This window comes from Lissotriton helveticus, chromosome 7 (assembly GCF_964261635.1).
Source record: "Lissotriton helveticus chromosome 7, aLisHel1.1, whole genome shotgun sequence".
Lineage (NCBI taxonomy): Eukaryota > Metazoa > Chordata > Amphibia > Caudata > Salamandridae > Lissotriton > Lissotriton helveticus.
In genome coordinates, this window is record NC_136068.1 from 85,185,801 (window position 1) to 85,205,324 (window position 19,524).

Here is a 19,524-nt window from a genome sequence, read left to right on the forward strand (position 1 = left end):
AAGAAATGGTTTGCATTTCTTAAATTGCGATTTCTTAATAGAAAATAGCAATTTAGGAAACCCAAACCCAAGGGTGCCTCTGGCCTTAAGGCCCTCCTGGAGGCTGCCTGAAATGCTTTGTGCACATGTAAGTGCATATGCCCTAGGGGCATATCTGCGCTTCATGTCACATTAAATATTTTATTTTTAAATGCATTTTTTAATTTTGCACATGGTTACCATCAACTTCAAGTCGATGGTAATAACATTTCCTAAATACCCAATTCGCAATTAGGAAATGCTATGTACATGTGCATTAGGAATCGTAATTAGGGGATCCCTAAATACGATTCCTAAATCACGGTCTGAGTTTGTGATTTCTACCGGGTAGAAATCAAAAATTGCAACCGCAAATGGGCCTTTGTGCATCTGAAAAGACCATTTAGCATTTCTTAATGGGCCGAAATAGTGATTCGGCCCCTTAATATATACTAAATCGCTTTGTACATCTGGCACTATTTTACTTCTCAATTCAGTCAGCAAAGGCCTGGTGCCACTGGAGAGTGAACACTAAGAAAAAGCATCTGAAATATGGATACCACCGAAAAGAAAGCAACTCTTTTCCTATGAAGAATCTGGTACTTTAGTCTGCACTTGCTTCTTAGTACCACATCAAGCATTGTCAATATCAATAGGTTGACATTTTTGTGGTGCACGGGATGTCATTCCCACACACCAAACAAACAGCAAACCTACTGGTTTTAGCAAAACGTGTTATTTGTTTACATTTGCATGCTTGGCAGATGGGCTCCGCTTTGATGTGTTCAACAGACATTCTCCAGTCCACTTCATTCTGATCGAGCAGTGTAGACTAGCACAGCCTAAGGGAGGATTAAAAGACTTGACATGTCTTTGACCATACTTGAAATTACTCCCATTTTTTTTATAAATTATGAAAAATGCCCGCGTATTTATTTATTTATTTTAAAAGTTTTATAAAGCGTGAACATAACCCTTACGGGTATCAGAGCGCTGTACAAAGTGGCGAAAGCAAGAGTATATATGTTCTGGCCTCCACGTGGATGTCTCTTGAGCATCACTTCCAGGAGCTTTGTTTGGGGTGCCATTTCCAGAGTTGCACCCACTACCTCTCCCCTCTTGCTGCCTTTTCTTGATCTGCTCCAGTTGAACGATGCAATCTCGGATGGAGGAGTAGGGAGGCAGGGTCTCACTGGCACCTAATACTCTTTACTATCATTTGCCAGATTAAAAAAAAAGAAAAATCATATAGACTTGTCAATATTGCTGATATATATATATATATACACATACATACATACATGGGTCTCTCTCTATCTTTCAATTTGCATTCAAACTAATCAAACCTCAAACGTAATCAAATAGGACACCAACAATGTCACAGTATTTTGTTTTGCAGACCACAGAACTAAAAATAGAACCACTTTATTCTCCAAATTATACAGGTGTGCGATTCTGTTTCCATTCTTCTTGTAAATGCAGGTGCCCCTTGTGTGAATTTTCCATTTAGTACACTTTAGCTTATGGGCACACCCGGATATCTGTATTATGTTCATCAGGATTATAGTTTACCAGAAAACCCCAGAAGTGGATCTGGTTGTAGAGCTCGGTTCTAAAGCAGGGTATATTACACGTATGTCCAACCGGAAGCGTATGACTCTGGACACAGAGCCACCCTACATACAGTAAATACTCCGTAGCTAAATCCCTGAACCATCCCTGAGAAGAACGAGTTTTAAAAGATCTTCACACGTATAAGAAAAAACAAAAAAGTATGCACAGAGGAGGTGTTTGCAGTGCATCAGGGCCAGTCCTGCTGTCCAGACATCTGCAGAACCCTGAATATTCTGTTTAACCACATCGATGCTGATGACGGAACCGCTCCGTCATCAGCCGCGGTGGCGCTGTGCTGATGACGGAGCGGTTCTGTCATGGCCCGCCCGACGCGCCTGCGCGGCGCTGATTTCGCATCTGCGCGGCGCGTTCTATTGAGTGGGCAGGGCCATTACGGAACTGCTCCGTCAGCACAGCTGACCCGAGGCTGGTGACGGAGTGGTTCCTTCACCAGCGTGTGAGCGCCGCGCGGCTCCCCTCCCCCATAGCGCTGCGGCGGAATAGCCGCCGCAGCGAAGGTGTTAATGAAACAACAAAGAGATCCTCCTTTGCAGATTTGTATGACAAGGTGGGAAGTCATCCACACCAGAGGTATTGCTTTATATCCGTTCTTTTGTCCTCAAAACACCCAGGGCCTCATTTATGAAAAGTGACGCATTGCTGCGTGAAAACAGCAATGCGTCACTTTTCACTGCGCCCTCCTTGCGACACCAATGATAATTCATATTTACTGTATGACGCATCATGGCGCAAGGAGTTACAGATACGTCAGTATTTCTGACGTATCTGTATGGCGCGAAAGTGACGCATTGCTGGAGTGTGTCACAAAAGTGACGCAACTCCAGCAATGTGTCCTTTCACATGGGGCAAGCCCCATGGGAAAGGGCCTGCATCAGTCTTACGCCTGCTTTGAGGCAGGCGTAAGAAATTGACGCATTTGTGTCCTAGAAGTGGCGCAGTGAAATCACATAGATTTCACTGCGTCACTTCTATGACCCTTTCTTGCGTCAGAACGCCCCCCCTGCATACATTATACCTGGCGTAGGTATAATGTAGCACAGGGGTTTACAAAGTGACGCATCTACCTAGATGCGTCGCTTTGTAAATATGGTGCAACAAGGCACATTTTTTACGCTGCTGGTGCGTCACAAAAAGTGACGCACCGGCGGCGTAAAAGTGACGCACGGCCTCATAAATGAGGCCCCCAATATTTATCTTTTCTAATCTACTTGCACTGCGCCTGCTGTTAAGGGGGTCCAAGCGTGGCAATATATTGTTCTTAATTCTTGAACGATTTACTGGTTCAGGCTGAGGCCCCAATATGTCCCTTCTTCTGCTTTAGTAATCCACCTCTAGAGCCCTGGTCCCATATATTCTCAACTGTGTGGCGAAGGCGTGTGGGGTTCCCCGGGGCTTGCCTTTATCCCAGTCTAGTATATTTAACATCTTCAAGAAGTTCCTCATGGAAAAGGCCCTCAGAGTCCAATGTTCTATTCTGAGGTAGATGGCCCTTGCAAAAGGTTGACTACACTGTCACCAGCACCCCCCTCTGTGGAGTTGCCAGGGAAACTCCAGTGGCCACAACAGGGTCACTGATGCCAGAAGGCAAGGTGAAGCAGCAGCATTAGATTGCTCCCTGTAAGTGGTAGCAAATAACAAGAAAAGGCCTCAAAAATAGTAGCAAAATAAATGCTATATTATGGATTTGAAAATCCTTACACCATTCATCGGCCCCAATCCTTTGAGGAGCAGCGAGCCTGCTGAAAACCCCAGCATGGCCATCTCAACTCCTATGAACAGCAATGGCAAGCAAACACAAACTCATGGGATTGTCTTGAAATATGAAGCCCAAGACTTCTGCTGTGGGTCTAGGGCTCACTCCAGTAGCATCAGCTCAAATGAGCCTAGACATACTTTTCCCAAGAGGAGCACAGGTTAGTTATGCAATGCCAGATGAATGTAAAACTAGATCACGCTAACAGTGAATATGCAGGGCTCCTTGCACAAGAGATCCATGGTGGGCAGAATGCCAAAGCCCACTTGGTCCTGTGGATGCATTTGGTTTCCATTTGGTTTCCCACACCTCCCTCCTAGCACAGCCTAGCTGACTGACCAGGACAGGATCGTCTCCGAGGCGATGCGTTTCATATTTGAATGTGTTCATCAGGTACTTCCTGTGAATCTGATATTCCACCAGCTGGAAACAGCGTTTACAAGGAGGTTTTTACCACATTGTGCCTTTACCACATATTTTTTTCTACACATTATTATCCCATGTATATGTCTTTACAACACATGCCTTTACCATGCATTTAAGGTAAGCTGGCAGGGTGGTCTCACCCCAAAAATATTTTTTTTATAGATATAAATATATATAAAGAATGCGTGGTAATGGCATACATTCTAAAGAAATGCGGGGTATAACCTTTTCCATGCTCATGAGGAGCTGAGCTCGTCATGAGGCACGGTGCTCCAGTGCTCATAACGAGCTGAGCTCGTCATGAGCCGTGGAACGCTCAGGTGCAACGAGAATTCCCCTGCTGTGCGGAGCGTTTCACGGAGCCGGTGCACCTGTGACGAGCTCAGCTCGTCATGAGCACAGGAGCGCCCTGCCTTATGATGAGCTGAGCTCGTCATGAGCATGCGGGCGCTGTGTCCGCCCCCCTCCCCCCCAGCACAGCGGGGGAATTAACCCCGCAGCGAAGGGGATAAAATGCGTTGTAAAGGCATGCAAAACATTTCCCTGCGTTGTTCTGTCATACAACCTTCCATCAACCGCTGGGATCATGAAATCTGCTATGTATTTATTGTTCTCTTTACCTCCTTTACTTCTAGAGCCCCTCCATTCTTCTCTTAAATCATTCACACCTGATCTTGGAGCTCGCCCAAATATACACTTCCATTTTTACAAGCTCATTCACAGTAAAGAGTGGGGCTCTCCCATATAGTGCCTCCTTTTCTAAACTCACAGTACAGCCAGGGGGTTCCTAATGTATCATTCTCTTTAAGTCGTCCACTCCAATAGCTTGGGGCCATGACTTGTTCTCATCGCCTCTTCATCCCACCCACCCTTAGATTATAGGGACCTGGAAGGTAATCTCTCCTTCAGTTTATACCACACACCCCTAGGGTGCCGATATAGTCCCTCTTGCTAGGCGCTGAGTGTCCCCCCACAGTCTCCATTTTAATTTAACACATTAACCCCAGTGTTTGTGGACCTCTATTTTTGTTCTTTCCAGAGTTCTTCATCAAATCTGTTCTTCGACCCTAAGTATTCCACCTGTCTAAACCCTGAAAACAAATTTGGAAAATATTTTGAACCTGAGGAATTGTCCACTGTTGCCCCCACACACTGCATCTCCCCAACTTGCACAACTCCACTGACACCTGTTCAGGAAACGACATGCGTTGAGAGTAGGATGTGAGGTCATGGTGGATGTGAGCACCAGAGGTTTTGACAGTGTGTGAGTTTTTCATTCAGAGGAACTGGTCATCTAAGAGATCTCAGATCTGAGGGTTTGCCCAAGATCCATCTCTCCATCCTCTTCCATGTGCAAGCTTCTGACAGGCTGCCCATACCAAGCTTCTTCATTCATGCTTTCTGGTGTTGCCAGGTGCATGTCTTTCCCCTCTTCCTGCTGCGGTGCGACACAATGCCATGCTGGCGCTCCCGGAGAGAAAGGCGGTGGCCGATTGGCTGGGTGGTGCCCCTCTTCTGCGACGGAGGTGGGCATGCCGCCAAAGTCCTGCGTCACTTGTACTGGTCGGGCACTGCCTTCTGTGCTTGATGGTGGACCCACCATCGTCTGAGGGAAAATGTAAATGTCACCATTGATAGTGACTTCCTTGCCTTCTATGTGAACTCCATTATTAGCGCCTAGAAAGAAAGACGCAAAAGGAAAAATGTTAGGAGCTGATATAGTAGAATGTCAGCATTGAAATTCGAGATGGTTTTAAGGCATACTTTTTCGCTTTTTTACCTTTACATTGTAATCAAATTCCTTTCTTAGTTTGTTATCACCAGTCATTCGATGGTACACACATATCATATTTATTAGAGTTTATTGTGACTCTATTGCAGGCCATTTTGTCACCTATTGTAAGAGTTGTAGTAAAAATGAATTTTACTGGACGGATCGAAATAACAATTGCAAAAAAAAATAATCCTGTAGATAAATATTAAATCTATTTAGTGGCCACAGAATACTGTAGAGTTTTATTAAACTAATTTTGCTCACTGAGAGAAGAAAACTATAAAATTAAATTGTGTCTACGGAAAGTGGAAAAGAGAACATAAAATCTATTTATTGGGAAACAGCACGCAGTCATGTGTTATTTACTTCACCGAAAAGTATTTCTGCCAATTGTATAGTATATATTTTTTTACATCACTTGTAGTCTCACTTGCATAAGGTTATGTTGTGGCCTGTGCTTAAATTGAGCCGGTGGTTTCCGGTGCTTGGCACCAGCGCTTAATTGTCAGCACCTGCACATATAATGGGGTGCCACATGTTGGCGCTGTTTGTCTAATTTTGAAATGAGCACAACAGTTGTTCAATTTGCAATACAAATGACTTATACCTGTAAAACGACCTCTTGGAATCACTCAGGACTTTTCACACGCCCACGCGTGTGTTTTTTTTAGCATTTTTCCTATTGGGCTTTGCGTGCGAAGACAGAATGCAATTGGGCAAAGGCGGGTGCATGTCCCACCTTTCCCAGGAAATGTATCCGCCCACGGCCTACGGCTTGCAGTTACAGCTCAGGGGCCATCTGTTTCTAATTAGCGCCCTTTCACTTTAGCGGCCGGGCGGCCGCGCTTGTTTTCATTTAGCTTTTCGTTGCGCGCAGGGTGCCATCTGTTTTGTATCACACTTTCACTTTCAGGGCTGTGTGGCGCGCTTGTTGTTATGGTAATCCCTTCATGTTCCTTCACTATCGGTGAGTTCAGTGGCCTTTTGATGTATAAGTGTGTCTATTGTGTGGCTATCGTCTCGCCGACGGCATTGCAGAGCCACCGCCTCACACACTGCCTTCTGTGAACACCTCTTGCCTGTGCTCAATCTGCAAGATGACACAACGTTTGAGGCCCGTCTAGACAAATGTGCCTTTCGCCTCTCTCTTAAAAGGCCTCCCGCCGTATTACCAGATGGAGGCGCGCTGTCATTTCAGCAAAGCCTTTCCTTTTCAGAGATCACGGGGCTCGTGACAGATGTGAGGGAAGCGCAGTCTCTTACGCTGTACGTCTCTGCGGAGGCGCTCTTCTTCAATAAAGCAATTTGTAAAGGCACCTCCTTTGCTGGCAATGATCTAAAAGTGCATGTAGAACTTACATATCCCACGGACGTTTTTCAGTGCCGTCAAGGTGCTGCCTGGCTAAAAACGTATAAGTTCTCAAAGGTGAGACCTATTGGCTATGCCAAAGCTCTTTTATTTAGTTTTTGCTGCCCCACCAACAGTTATTACTCAGGCACAATTGGAATTTTGAATTCTCAATAAATTCAATGTAGAGATTCACGAATCTGCATTGGTAAAAAAGTGGTTTTTTTTTAATGGTCTTTGAGTTAGGGTAACAAGCATGACCTCTTAATTTGGTGTATGTTGGACTTCATATCTGAATCAAGACCCTCCCTGATTTCCTCTTTTTTTTCACCCACTCTTGATTCACTTGAATATTCTCTTCATGTCTTATCCACTGGTGCCCTCCATATTTTCTTCCAATATCATCCTCCCTGCCTTATTTGTTTGCTTTTGTTCCATCATCCTGATTGCTGGATCTCCCCCAAAAACTTCTTATCTTCTTCACAAGCACTAGTGTTTTTCTGAGCTATCCTCACCTGCAGAGATCTGTGTTCCATTGCTGATGTCTGCTGCCTGCCGTAACATCTTCCGGGTTTGTTCAGGGTTCTCCGCACTCTTCTCACCAGACACTGCTACTTGGGGACCTTGGGTGCCAGGTCCTGCAGAGGGTGACATCGGTTCGGTCTCTTGCATGTACGGGCCTCCATCGGTGAATTCAGGTTGGGCTTCTAGCTGAAGATTTTCACGCATCATTTTCAAAGCAAAGCATGCAGCTATTTCTGATTGACTTGTAGGCACCTCCGCAGTGGCCGTCTGCGTTCCACTAAGAACTTGCGACAACAGAGGTTCAGTCACAGGTGGTCTCTCCAAATTTTCCTGGTGATGTGGATTTGCTGTCTGTAAGGAAACACAATGAAGCACTGTTTTTATAAATCTTCCTACACCAAACAATTGCTTTTTAATCAAATCTCTGTCCGCTAGCTAACCATTTAATTAAAACATTTGGGCAAGGGTTAGTATTCATTTTTTGAATATACAGTATTCAATTTAATTTAGAGCTGGACTTAGGTTTTGTGTTAGAATAAAGTAACGCATTATTTTAATTATTTTAATATAACTACAATTAATGTGGTTAGTTTTTAGGTGAAGGCAATGGTTAGTATGATTAAAATTAATTAAATTACATTCCAAATATCATTTGGGAAACATAATTAGGGAAAAATTCTGTGCATGTGGGGCAAAGTAAAGGTAGGATAAAGTAAAAGTAGGAGGAAAAAGGACATGAAATAAAAGGAGGGATGTGGAGTGTATGTGTAAGTAAAGGTAGTTCAAGTAAGCAACAAGGCTATACTACCATAAAGAAGCTACATTACCCTGTCAATAATGTTTGTCCAGAATACCCCAATCTTTTGTTTTCAATCCTAATGTCTTCCTTGGGATCCTCCCTTGATCCATCTCCATCCAAATGTTGGAACTCTTCTTGCTAACAATTTAGAACCAACTTATATTCACCACTTTTCCACTCCAATTATGCATTCTTCTTTAATCCCAAATCCTCACAAAACCAAACACACATCAACTATGCAATGCCTCACCCTGTCCCATTACCACTTCCTAACCTAAACTGTTAAGAGTCCAGCGTCCATTCATCAGTCCGCACCTCCTCCTGTAAACTTCCTAACACTCACCCCAAAAATCCACATCCCTACCATTTTCAACCATCACCGATGATGGAGCCCTCATCACAGTTCTCTGCTTCTTCACCATCTCTAAGAACTACCTTCCTTCCTTCCGCACAACCCACACTCTCATACTATCCCATGGCATATGCTTCAGTAAACAGACCACTTGCAAAGTCCTAGAATCTGAGATCAAAATGGTCTGGCGTAGCCCCCTGCATCTTTTCTCTTGTGCTCCACCTAAGCATCTTGAGTCCATCACCGGGGTATCCGTTTAGGCAATCTGGTAAGAGGTCTACACTTCGAAACCAGAGTCTGAGCCAAACAACACAAGGAGGTCCATTAGGATGGCGGACGGACAAAGTCCATCTGCCATCCTGTCGGGGGCCGGTACCGTCCGCCACAAGGGCAGAGGAACCGTCCCCCAATTAGGATGCATCTGCCACAGTGACTTCCGCCTGATGAACTCCATCCACTCAGGATCCCCCACAGACCCATGTCCTCACCACATCTTCAACAAAGCAGACTCCGTCATAGCACCGCACCTCCGAGACGTCATCAACTGCTCCTTCAACTCCGCCACCTTCCCGGAAAGCTGGAAACACGCTGAACTCACCGCCCTTCTGAAAAAACCCACAGCGGACCCCACCGAACTCAAAAATTACCGTCCCATTTCGCTCCTTCCATTCCCGGCCAAAGTAATCGAGAAAGCTGTCAACAACCAGCTCGCCGCTTTCCTCGAAGCCAACAAATCCCTCGACTCCTCACAATCTGGCTTCCGAGCAAAACACAGCACTGAGACCGCCCTCATCGCAGCAACAGACGACATTCGAACTCTACTGGACAATGGAGACACAGTCGCCCTCATCCTCCTCGACCTCTCTGCAGCCTTCGACACAGTCTGCCACAGCACCCTTTTACAACGCCTCAGAAACATCGGAATACAAGGAAAAGCACTTGAATGGATCACCTCGTTCCTCACCGGAAGAACCCAGAGAGTCCGCCTTCCACCATTCAAGTCCGAGGCCACTGAAGTCATCTGTGGCGTACCACAAGGATCCTGACTCAGTCCCACCCTCTTCAACGTATACATGAGCCCCCTCGCGACCATCGCCCGCCAACACAACCTCAACATCATCTCTTACGCGGATGACACTCAACTGATCCTCTCTCTCACCAATGACCCCAGCACCGCCAAAACTAACCTACACGAAGGAATGAAAGAAGTCGCCGAATGGATGAAACACAGCCGTCTGAAACTGAACTCAGATAAAACAGAAGTCCTCATCTTAGGTACTTCCCCCTCTGCATGGGACGACTCTTGGTGGCCGGAAGCCCTTGGAAAAGCACCCATCCCGACAGACCACGCACGAAACCTAGGCGTTATCCTGGATTCTTCACTCTCAATGAACAGACAAGTCAGCGCCGTATCCTCATCCTGTTTCAACATTCTTCGCATGCTCAAAAAAACATTTCGCTGGATCCCCACCGAAACCAGAAAAACAGTCACCCATGCTCTGGTCACGAGCCGACTGGACTACGGAAACACCCTCTACGCAGGCACTACCGCTAAACTCCAGAAGAAACTCCAACGAATCCAAAACGCCTCAGCCAGGATCATATTAGACATCCCGCGCAACGAACACATCTCTGGTCACCTGAAAGACCTCCACTGGCTACCCGTCAATAAGAGGATCACTTTCCGACTGCTAACCCACGCACACAAATCACTCTACGACATCGGGCCAGAATGCCTCAACTCACGACTATCCTTCTACACCCCCTCCCGCCAACTACGTTCTTCCAGCCAAGCCCTCGCCACTGTACCTCGCATCAACAAGACCACCATGGGAGGCAGATCCTTCTCATACCTGGCTGCTAAAACCTGGAACTCACTCCCCACTTACCTTCGCCTTACCCAGAACCACCTAGCATTCAGAAAGCAACTTAAAACTTGGATATTTGACAAGTAATCCTCCTCCCCTCCCTAAGCGCCTTGAGACCCTCTGGGTAGGTAGTGCGCTATATAAATTCTTTGACTTGACTTGACTTGACAGTGGCAGGTGCATCCCGCATTTTTTACATTGCGGCGGACGGTGCAAAAAATGCACGTTGTACATTTCAATGCACAACATGACAGGCACCGCGCTGGGGGGTACCATAGGTACCCCCATGTGCACCCCCCCCCTTCACCCTGGGGGCCCGCAACGGGCCCCCAAAGCAAAGACCGTATGCCTTTCCGTGGCGGCAATCCTCACCGGCCATCCTAATATGGCTGGCGGTGTCTGATAGACACCGCCACCATATCAGGCCTTTTCCGCCACGGTCGAAAGCGCGGCGGAAAAGTGGCGGACGGTCTTCCCCTCCGCCATCCCTGCCCATCCGCCACCTTTCTTCCCCCCGCCATATTACGATGGCGGGGGGAAGAAAGGTGGCGGACGGGCAGGGATGGCGGACGGATCGCCACCGCCTGCATGGTGGTGGCGATCCGTCCGCCATCCTAATGGACCCCAAGGTGAGTGCCAGGGCATGATCTACAGATTTATGAATGTTTCCTTCTTGAACCAGGACACATCTGCCCTTCTAGAAGCCAGAGCTCCCAGACAAAATTAAGAAGACTGGGCCTACCAGCACCCCAAAGCCTGGGATCTCCTTCATCTCGTAGTCCAGCAGGTACGTGTTTTAATTAAGGACAAGCGTAAAAGAAAAGTATGAGAACATGATGGTGTTAAGGGAAGGAGGTTTCAGTCTTCTTTTTCCACGGCTCTCTTTAATGGAGCAATCCTCCAACAAGCTACCATTATGTGCAAACCCTTGGCTGGCAGGCATGCACACACATGTGCACACACTCACACACACAAACTCACTCACAATTAAATATGATTCACATTTTCCCTCTCACCCCCTAATTTCTCCCACCCTGCTTTATAGAATCCTCCTACATTCTCTCTTTCCCCATCTTCTCTTCTGTCCCAGCCTTGTCCCTTCCACTTCAATCCTCTCCAGTTCAGCAGGCCAGTTACCAAATGGTGCAAACTCACGACATTTTGAAGAAGAATATTTTATTCACAAAGCTTATTCCTCATTCTCTCTCGAAAGTTTCCTTCTTTCCACCTCTCCGCCCCCTGACATTTCATGACAGCCTCGGGGATGCATAAGGTGTTTTAGAAGCAACAGGAATGGAACCCAATATCCCACTTTTTATACCTAGAGCACCAAACTTTATCTGTCACTTAACCACCCTTGCTTAACAAATTCCAACCCAAACATGTTTGAAAACCACCCATATTTCAACTGTATGTGATTTCCTTCCAGTACTCAACAACCAGCTATCTACATACATACACATACACACACACACAAACACACTACATTTTAAACTCCATTCTTCATTTTCCAAATCTGAGGTTTACCAAAGCTGGCCAAAAAGTCCAATATTGACCAAAAAAAATGAAATCAGTTAATCAAGGAGAAGAAAAAGGTTGCACAATACTGGAGCAGGAGAAAATAAAACATCTTCTCTATCTTTATCTGGATTGAGCAATCAATTGATGAGGGGTAGCCACTGTGGAGAAGAGGCACAGTGAAGAGAGAGAAAAGGGTGTTGTGGAGTGACTAGAGAGTAATAGAGTATTGGTGGTGAGAAGAATGCAATGGATAGAACCCACTGATGATCTCATGGGGTCCTTGACAGAGTAGGCTATGAAGATCTATACATACACACATTAGGGGAGACAGAGTTCTAATCATTAAAAGAAATACCATGCTAAATGCAATATCCAGAATATTTAATCATTTTATTATGATTTAATGATTCTTGTCTACTATTTTGTTTTCACGTTTTTGCATGGGTGTGTCCAGATATCCCTCCAAGTTCTCTGGAGGAAGAGGTGTGGCGCCGCGGCCAGGGCGACTGACTCCGGAAGCTGGGGATCACGGTTCGATCCCTTGCTCCGGCGGCAGATTAGTCCAGCACCATGTGACTCTGGGCAATAGCTTGCTTAATCTTCCCGACGGCCCCCAGCGCCTAGAGACCCTAACGGGTGATTGTGCGCTTTACAAATGTGGATTATTATTATTATGTGTCTGCCAAGCAGCCAGCATGATCCCCCAACCCTTCTTTCTTTGTTTTTACTGCTGCAGTGCACTCATTATCCTAGTCCACTTCACCTCATCAGTACTGCTGCACAAGGCGAGAAGTCTGAGTAGTTTTGATAACTTTATGACTTTTTGTTAACTTTAACCAACTGTGTCAACTTCATGAGTCTGGTGAAGTTGACATGTAACAGTGTACAAAACAGCCTCCCAAAACTGAGGATTTGATATAGAGTTTGGGGGACTCTACTGCAAACACGAGGTAGTACCCGGTCACCAAACTCTTGGTCCACCTGCCTCATATAGAGGGGAGCAGGTAGTCATTCATATTTTGATGCGGACCCAGTTGTGTTTGTTAACTAAATACTTCTTCTGACTGCATGACAGAGTAGGGGCCGTAGGGGGTAAGACTTTATACCATCTGCTATTTTATTATTTTTTAGGGTGGACGGTGTAAACCTTTTTTTACTGTCAGTCACTGCTGTGAAAAACCTGCCACAGGGACAGAAAAAGAAAACAAAAATCGCACCCCCCCGCCCTACACCCTTGGTGAAAACTCCCAGGAGTTGGGGGTGGGGCATTGTTTTTTTTAGTTTAAACAAACTCTCACTTGGGGGTCTGTTTTTGAAAAACAAAACAAATTTGAAATCGTTGTCACCTGGGTCTTCATAGATGACACTACCATCAGTCAGACTTTCTTAAGTTGACATTGACCGCCATGACAGCCGTTCTTGTCAATGTAGGGAGTTGTGTGGTAGGCTGGCAGACAACTCTACATTTTGCGGGTGGACTTCCCATGGGATGATGATGGAGATATTGTCCTTCGTCATCCTAAAGGAGTAAACTCCGTCCGCCAAACTTTAAATCAGGACCTACGTCGTATAGGAACAAAACCCTTCTAAAACTGCAACTATACGCAAGGACATTCCTGCAACAAGCTTGCGATTTTAATTGCCCTGATAAACATTTTTGCATGCAATGTTACCAGCAGACAAAGCTTTGTCGTGGTAACAAGGTTTACAACTTTCAAATTGTTCTTTGAGTTGTGGCCTTCCTACTTGGTTGTGCCAATGTGGTTTGGGACATCCCTGTGCTCTCACACCCAACCCCACGGTCTCTCTCTGTCACTATAACCACAATATTTAGCTGGTGGGTCAATTTTATCAAGAGGGAGTAAATAAGTTCACCAAGAGAGACAGTGAGGGGAAAGCAGGAGTCACATTGCCTGCTTGGAACATATTGCAGTGAAATGTATGCCTATGAACGTTTAGCAAAGTTGAAAGGACTTGTACTCACTCACCTGGTGTCCCTGCCGGAAAAGCATCCCTTTGAGAGAAAAAGGAAAAAGATTGAGAAAGTTTAGCATATGAATGAACACTGACTTTAGACTGAGTATGTTATAGAATTGTTGGCACAAGCTGTGACTGATCAACCCAGAAAACTCTTGTGCCACATTCTCTTGAAGATCTTTTAGCTTCTGGGGACACAAACAGTCTATGAGTCAGCCAAGACTTGTGCTTAAATCAAAGTTGAAATATTCCAGGTAAGACAGATGGCAGAGTGTCCCACAGTTCATATTGGCTCACAGGCAATGATAATACAAAATATAGAACAAGGTAGTATGTAAATTAATTGAAAAGAAAATAATAGACACCCATTTATACTCTAAATTCCATTAAGTTGCAACACAAATGAATAGAAGTTCAATTTGGTCGAAAATAATAGTAAATGAACCATGAACAATTAAAGCATAAACTTAGTAAACTAAAACAAGAAAAAAATAGTTCTTATCAGAAAAAAGTTGTGGATCCCATAGCAATTTCCAGCCCCGTAAGATAGTTAATACTAAATTAGAAAAAACGCTTATGAGACACACGTAGCGGGAGGAAGGGCCAGTGAAGAGCTAGGAGGAGAAGTGAGAGTGCAGAGAAGTGAGAGTGCAGAAAAGGGCTCCACAAAAACAGAGAACAGACCAGCATTGAGACTGCAATAAACACATTTTAATAATGAATGAATGGGCCGGATGGGAGTGTACCCACCCCTATACCCCTCAAGGAAAATCACGTTGACGGGTTGGAGAAAGTGAGAAGGAATAAGAGAAAAAAACTGTGGAAGGAGGGAAGAGTGTGACAGCACCTGGGAAGGGGTGAAGGGAAAACACTTCTGGTATAAACATAGTAGAAAAAGCATTGGCATAGCCAATATGTCTCGCATTTGGGACCTTAAAAGTGTTTAGCCATGCAACAGTTGGTGTTGTTGCACCAAGGATATTCTGCTGCATAACTAATTACTTATAGGGTCCAAAAAGCGAGACCTATTGGCTATGCCAATGTTTGTTTGTGTTTTGTTGCTGTTTTGTTTAAGTTGCCAGATCTACACCGATGGCTGGTGGTGTGTGTGCCCGGTGAAAACGTGCACTGACGGCTGGTGGTGTGTGCCTGGTGGAAGCATGCACCGACGGCTGGTAGTGTGTGATGGCTGGTAGTGTGTGTGCCTGGTGAAAGTGTGCACTGACGGCTGGTGGTGTGTGTGCCTGGTAGAAGTGTGTACTGACGGCTGGTGGTAGCGTGCACTGACGGCTGGTGGTGTGTGTGCCCGGTGAAAGCGTGCACTGATGGCTGGTGGTGTGTGTGCCTGGTGAAAGTGTGCACTGACGGCTGGTGGTGTGGGTGCCTGGTAGAAGTGTGTACTGACGGCTGATGGTAGCGTGCACTGACGGCTGGTGGTTTGTGTGCCCGGTGAAAGCGTGCACTGATGGCTGGTGGTGTGTGTGCCTGGTGGAAGCATGCACTGACGGCTGGTGGTGTGTATGCCTGGTGGAAGCTTGCACTGAGGGCTGGTGGTGTGTGCCTGGTGGAAGCGTGCACTGACGGCTGGTGGTGTGAGCGCCTGGTGGAAGCGTGCACTGACGGCTGGTGGTGTGTGCCTGGTGGAAGCGTGCACTGACAGCTGGTGGTTTGTGTGCCTGGTGGAATCATGCACTGTTTGGCTGGTGGTGTGTGCCTGGTGGAAGCGTGCACGGACGGCTGGTGGTGTGAGCGCCTGGTGGAAGCGTGCACTGACGGCTGGTGGTGTATGCCCGGTGAAAGCGTGCACTGATGGCTGGTGGTGTGTGTGCCTGGTGAAAGTGTGCACCGACAGCTGGTGGTGTGTGTGCCCGGTGAAAGCGTGCACCGACGGCTGGTGGTGTGTGCGTGGTGGAAGCATGCACCGACGGCTGTGTGATGGCTGGTAGTGTGTGTGCCTGGTGAAAGTGTGCACTGATGGCTGGTGGTGTGTGTGCCTGGTGGAAGCGTGTACTGGCGGCTGGTGGTAGCGTGTACTGACGGCTGGTGGTGTGCGTACCCGGTGAAAGTGTGCACTGACAGCTGGTGGTGTGTGTGCCCGGTGAAGTGTGCACTGATGGCTGGTGGTGTGTGTGCCTGGTGAAAGCGTGCACTGATGGCTGGTGGTGTGTGTGCCTGGTGGAAGCGTGCACTGATGGCTGGTGGTGTGTGCCTGGTGAAAGCGTGCACTGATGGCTGATGGTTTGTGTGCCTGGTGGAATTATGCACTGAAGGCTGGTGGTGTGAGCGCTTGGTGGAAGCGTGCACTGACGGCTGGTGGTGTGTGCGCCTGGTGAAAGCGTGCAGTGACGGCTGGTGGTGTGTGTGCCTGGTGGAAGCCTGCACTGATGGCTGGTGGTGTGTGTGCCTGGTGGAAGCATGCACTGATGGCTGGTGGTGTGCGTGCCTGGTGAAAGCGTGCACTGATGGCTTGTGGTGCGTGTGCCTGGTGAAAGGGTGTACTGACGGATGGTGGCGTGTACCTGGTGGAAGCGTGCACCGACGGCCAGTAGTGTGTGATGGCTGGTAGTTGGTGTGCCTGATGAAAGTGTGCACTGATGGCTGGTGGTGTGTGCCTGGTAGAAGCGTGCACTGACGGCTGGTGGTGTGTGGGGCCTGGTGGAAGCGTGTACTGATGGCTTGTGGTGTGTGTGCCTGGTGGAAGCGTGCACTTACGGCTGGTGGTGTGTGTGCCTGGTGGAAGCATGCACTGACGGCTAGTGGTGTGTGTGCCTGGTGGAAGCGTGGTCTGACGGCTGGTGGTGTGTGTGCCTGGTGGAATCGTGCAGGGACGGCTGATGGTGTGTGTGCCTGGTGGAAGCGTGCACTGACGGCTGGTGGTGTGTATGCCTGGTGGAAGCATGCACTGATGGCTGGTGGTGTGTGTGCCTGGTGGAAGAGTGCACTGATGGCTGGTGGTGTGTGCCTGGTGGAAGTGTGTACTGATGGCTGGTGGTGTGTATGCCTGGTGGAAGCGTGCACTGACGGCTGGTGGTGTGTATGCCTGGTGGAAGCATGCACTGATGGCTGGTGGTGTGTGTGCCTGGTGGATGCGTGAACTGAAGGCTGGCGGTGTGTGTGCCTGGTGCAAGCGTGCACTGACGGCTGGTGGTGTGTGCCTGGTGGAAGCGTGCACTGACGGCTGGTGGTGTGTATGCCTGGTGGAAGCGTGCACTGACGGCTGGTGGTGTGTATGCCTGGTGGAAGTGTGCACTGACGGCTGGTGGTGTGTGTGCCTGGTGGAAGCGTGCACTGACTGCTGGTGGTGTGTGTGCCTGGTGGAAGCGTGCACTGACAGCTGGTGGTGTGTGCCTGGTGGAAGCGTGCACTGACGGCTGGTGGTGTGTATGCCTGGTGGAAGCGTGCACTGACGGCTGGTGGTGTGTATGCCTGGTGGAAGCGTGCACTGACGGCTGGTGGTGTGTGTGCCTGGTGGATGCGTGCACTGATGGCTGGTGGTGTGTGTGCCTGGTGGAAGCGTGCACTGACAGCTGGTGGTATGCGTGCCTGGTGGAAGCGTGCACTGACGGCTGGTGGTGTGTGTGACTGGTGGAAGCGTGCACTGATGGCTGGTGGTGTGTGTACTTGGTGAAAGTGTGCACTGACGACTGATGGTGTGTGTGCCTGGTGGAAGTAGGAGCATTCACAGTGATAGAAGACACAAATGAAACTGACGAAGAGTGAGAGGGAGTGGGAGAAGGGAGGGGGGAGTGCGAGCAGAGGAGCATGATTCACAGCTAGAAGACACAAATGAAGCTGACCAGGAGGGAGGGGGAAAAGGGAGGGAGATAGTGCAAGCAGAGGAGCCTGATTACAGCAATAAAAATACAGATGGCAGCTGTGCACATGCACAAGCTCGTGAACGCAATCTGTAGGCCAGCAAAAGCCTCTGGTAGCACTTTTAAAAGCCACTTACTACATGTCTCAAAGAGACAGCTCATGCGCTGTCTCAGGCGAGACCCAAAAACCTCATTTTTCAAGAATAATGAGAAATATACCTTTCATAAAAACATGTAAAAGTACATTAAAAAAAGGAATTCTCTGATAGGGTCAATAAAATGGTAGATTTATTTTGAAAACGTTGATTAAACAGTTTGGGTAGAATGGACTCTCTAAATTGGTATTTTAAGAAATTGTTCATCCATAAAGTCACATACCGCCATAGAACAATCCTCAATTTGAAATACTATGATGTTACGTTAAATGGCTCCCCGAAGGGACAGCTCGGCGCTCTGACAGGCAGGAGGTGAGAGAGGCAACTAGTTAGAACAGCCATGTTTTAAGATGTTTTTTAAAACCAGAAAACTGGGACATGCATGAATCAACCAGCTGGCTCACTTAAACCGGACCAGTTTCAGAAATTTCTACCAATGCTTTTACCCATTTGCTGTGAACTGATAATTCTGTCTTTGTCAGCAGTGGCACCGGCGCCGTGGAAACATGCCAAGGTTATTCCTGTGTTACAAAAAAAACTACTCTTGATGTATCCAAGCCAGAAAACATTTGCCACATTTTCCTACTTCCCTATGTGGCAAGAATTACAGAATCCCACATCAACTCCCTTTTAACTGAATTTGTGGAGTCCAATGAAATCTTTAGACCCCCCCACAACACTGCATGAGGGCAACACCTCAGCTTTGATCTTACTCGACCTAAGCGCAATATTTGACACGGTTTCGCATGAGATAATTTTGCAACGCCTACATGAGGTAGGTATTGAAGGTGCCGCTCTAACTTGGTTTACATCGTTTCTGTCTGAAATAACTTTTCAAGAGGTTCCCCCTACTGCTCCCGGGTGCATAACGTACGTTCTGGAGTGCCGCAGGGATCAGCTCTGAACCGTACACTATTCAACATATACATACAACCCCTTGCGGTGGTAGCGAAAGATAGGAGCTCTCTTTGGTTTCTAATGATGATACTCCGCTCGTGTTCTCTCTTTCCAACAACTCTAACCAGAACATTGTCAAGTTCCTGGATGATATGGTGGCCATCGCAGATTGGATGGCGGCCAACTGCCTGCAGCTGAAGGCTAACAAATCAGAGATCCTTCTTCTAGGAAGAGACACCCATATATGAAGCGATCGTTAGTGGCCTGCCTCATTGGGGGCACCTCCATTGCCTAAGAAGGGCGTAACAAATCTAGGTGTCTGGGTAGATAATACATTGACTTTTCAAACACCGACCAAATCAGTGTCTGGTGTTTGTTCTGGGCATTTACGAGGACTTAAGCCTCCGCTCAGGTTCTTTGATGCACAGACACGCTAGGTTATTATCCAGCCCACCATCAGGGGCGTAGCTAGAGCTTGTGGCGCCCGGGGCTAGCCCTCAGATTGCCGCCCCTGGGGGGGAGGGGGCGTGGCATGGAAAAAAGACCGCGAGCACTTGAAAGAGGTCCGAGAGCAACATAGTATCGCATGTTGGATCGCATGTCCAATAAAGCAACAAAGCACACGCTGCTGCCCCACATTGTGTTAGGAGCTGTTACCTAA

The 19,524-nt window shown here is 47.3% G+C and overlaps 1 protein-coding gene across 4 annotated transcripts in view; it reads right to left on the reverse strand.

Moving 5' to 3' along the window:
• Positions 1–1,427: 1,427 nt before the first annotated feature.
• The window catches only part of LOC144768141 (tumor necrosis factor receptor superfamily member 3-like), a 149,818-nt gene continuing 131,721 nt past the window's right edge, over positions 1,428–19,524 (reverse strand). The window contains exons 8-12 of one of the 4 annotated variants that reach the window (XR_013598485.1): positions 14,008–14,033; positions 7,470–7,830; positions 4,233–5,509; positions 2,446–4,126; positions 1,428–2,292 (exon numbers count right to left, since the gene is read on the reverse strand). Coding sequence is in view for 1 of the 4 variants with exons in the window: in XM_078651576.1 (XP_078507702.1) it covers positions 5,127–5,509; positions 7,470–7,830; positions 14,008–14,033 (770 nt within the window). In the remaining 3 variants the exon portion in view is untranslated. Of the gene's footprint in view, positions 5,510–7,469; positions 7,831–14,007; positions 14,034–19,524 lie in introns of all 4 variants that reach the window. The other 3 variants (XR_013598484.1, XR_013598483.1, XM_078651576.1) reach the window with 3 other exon arrangements.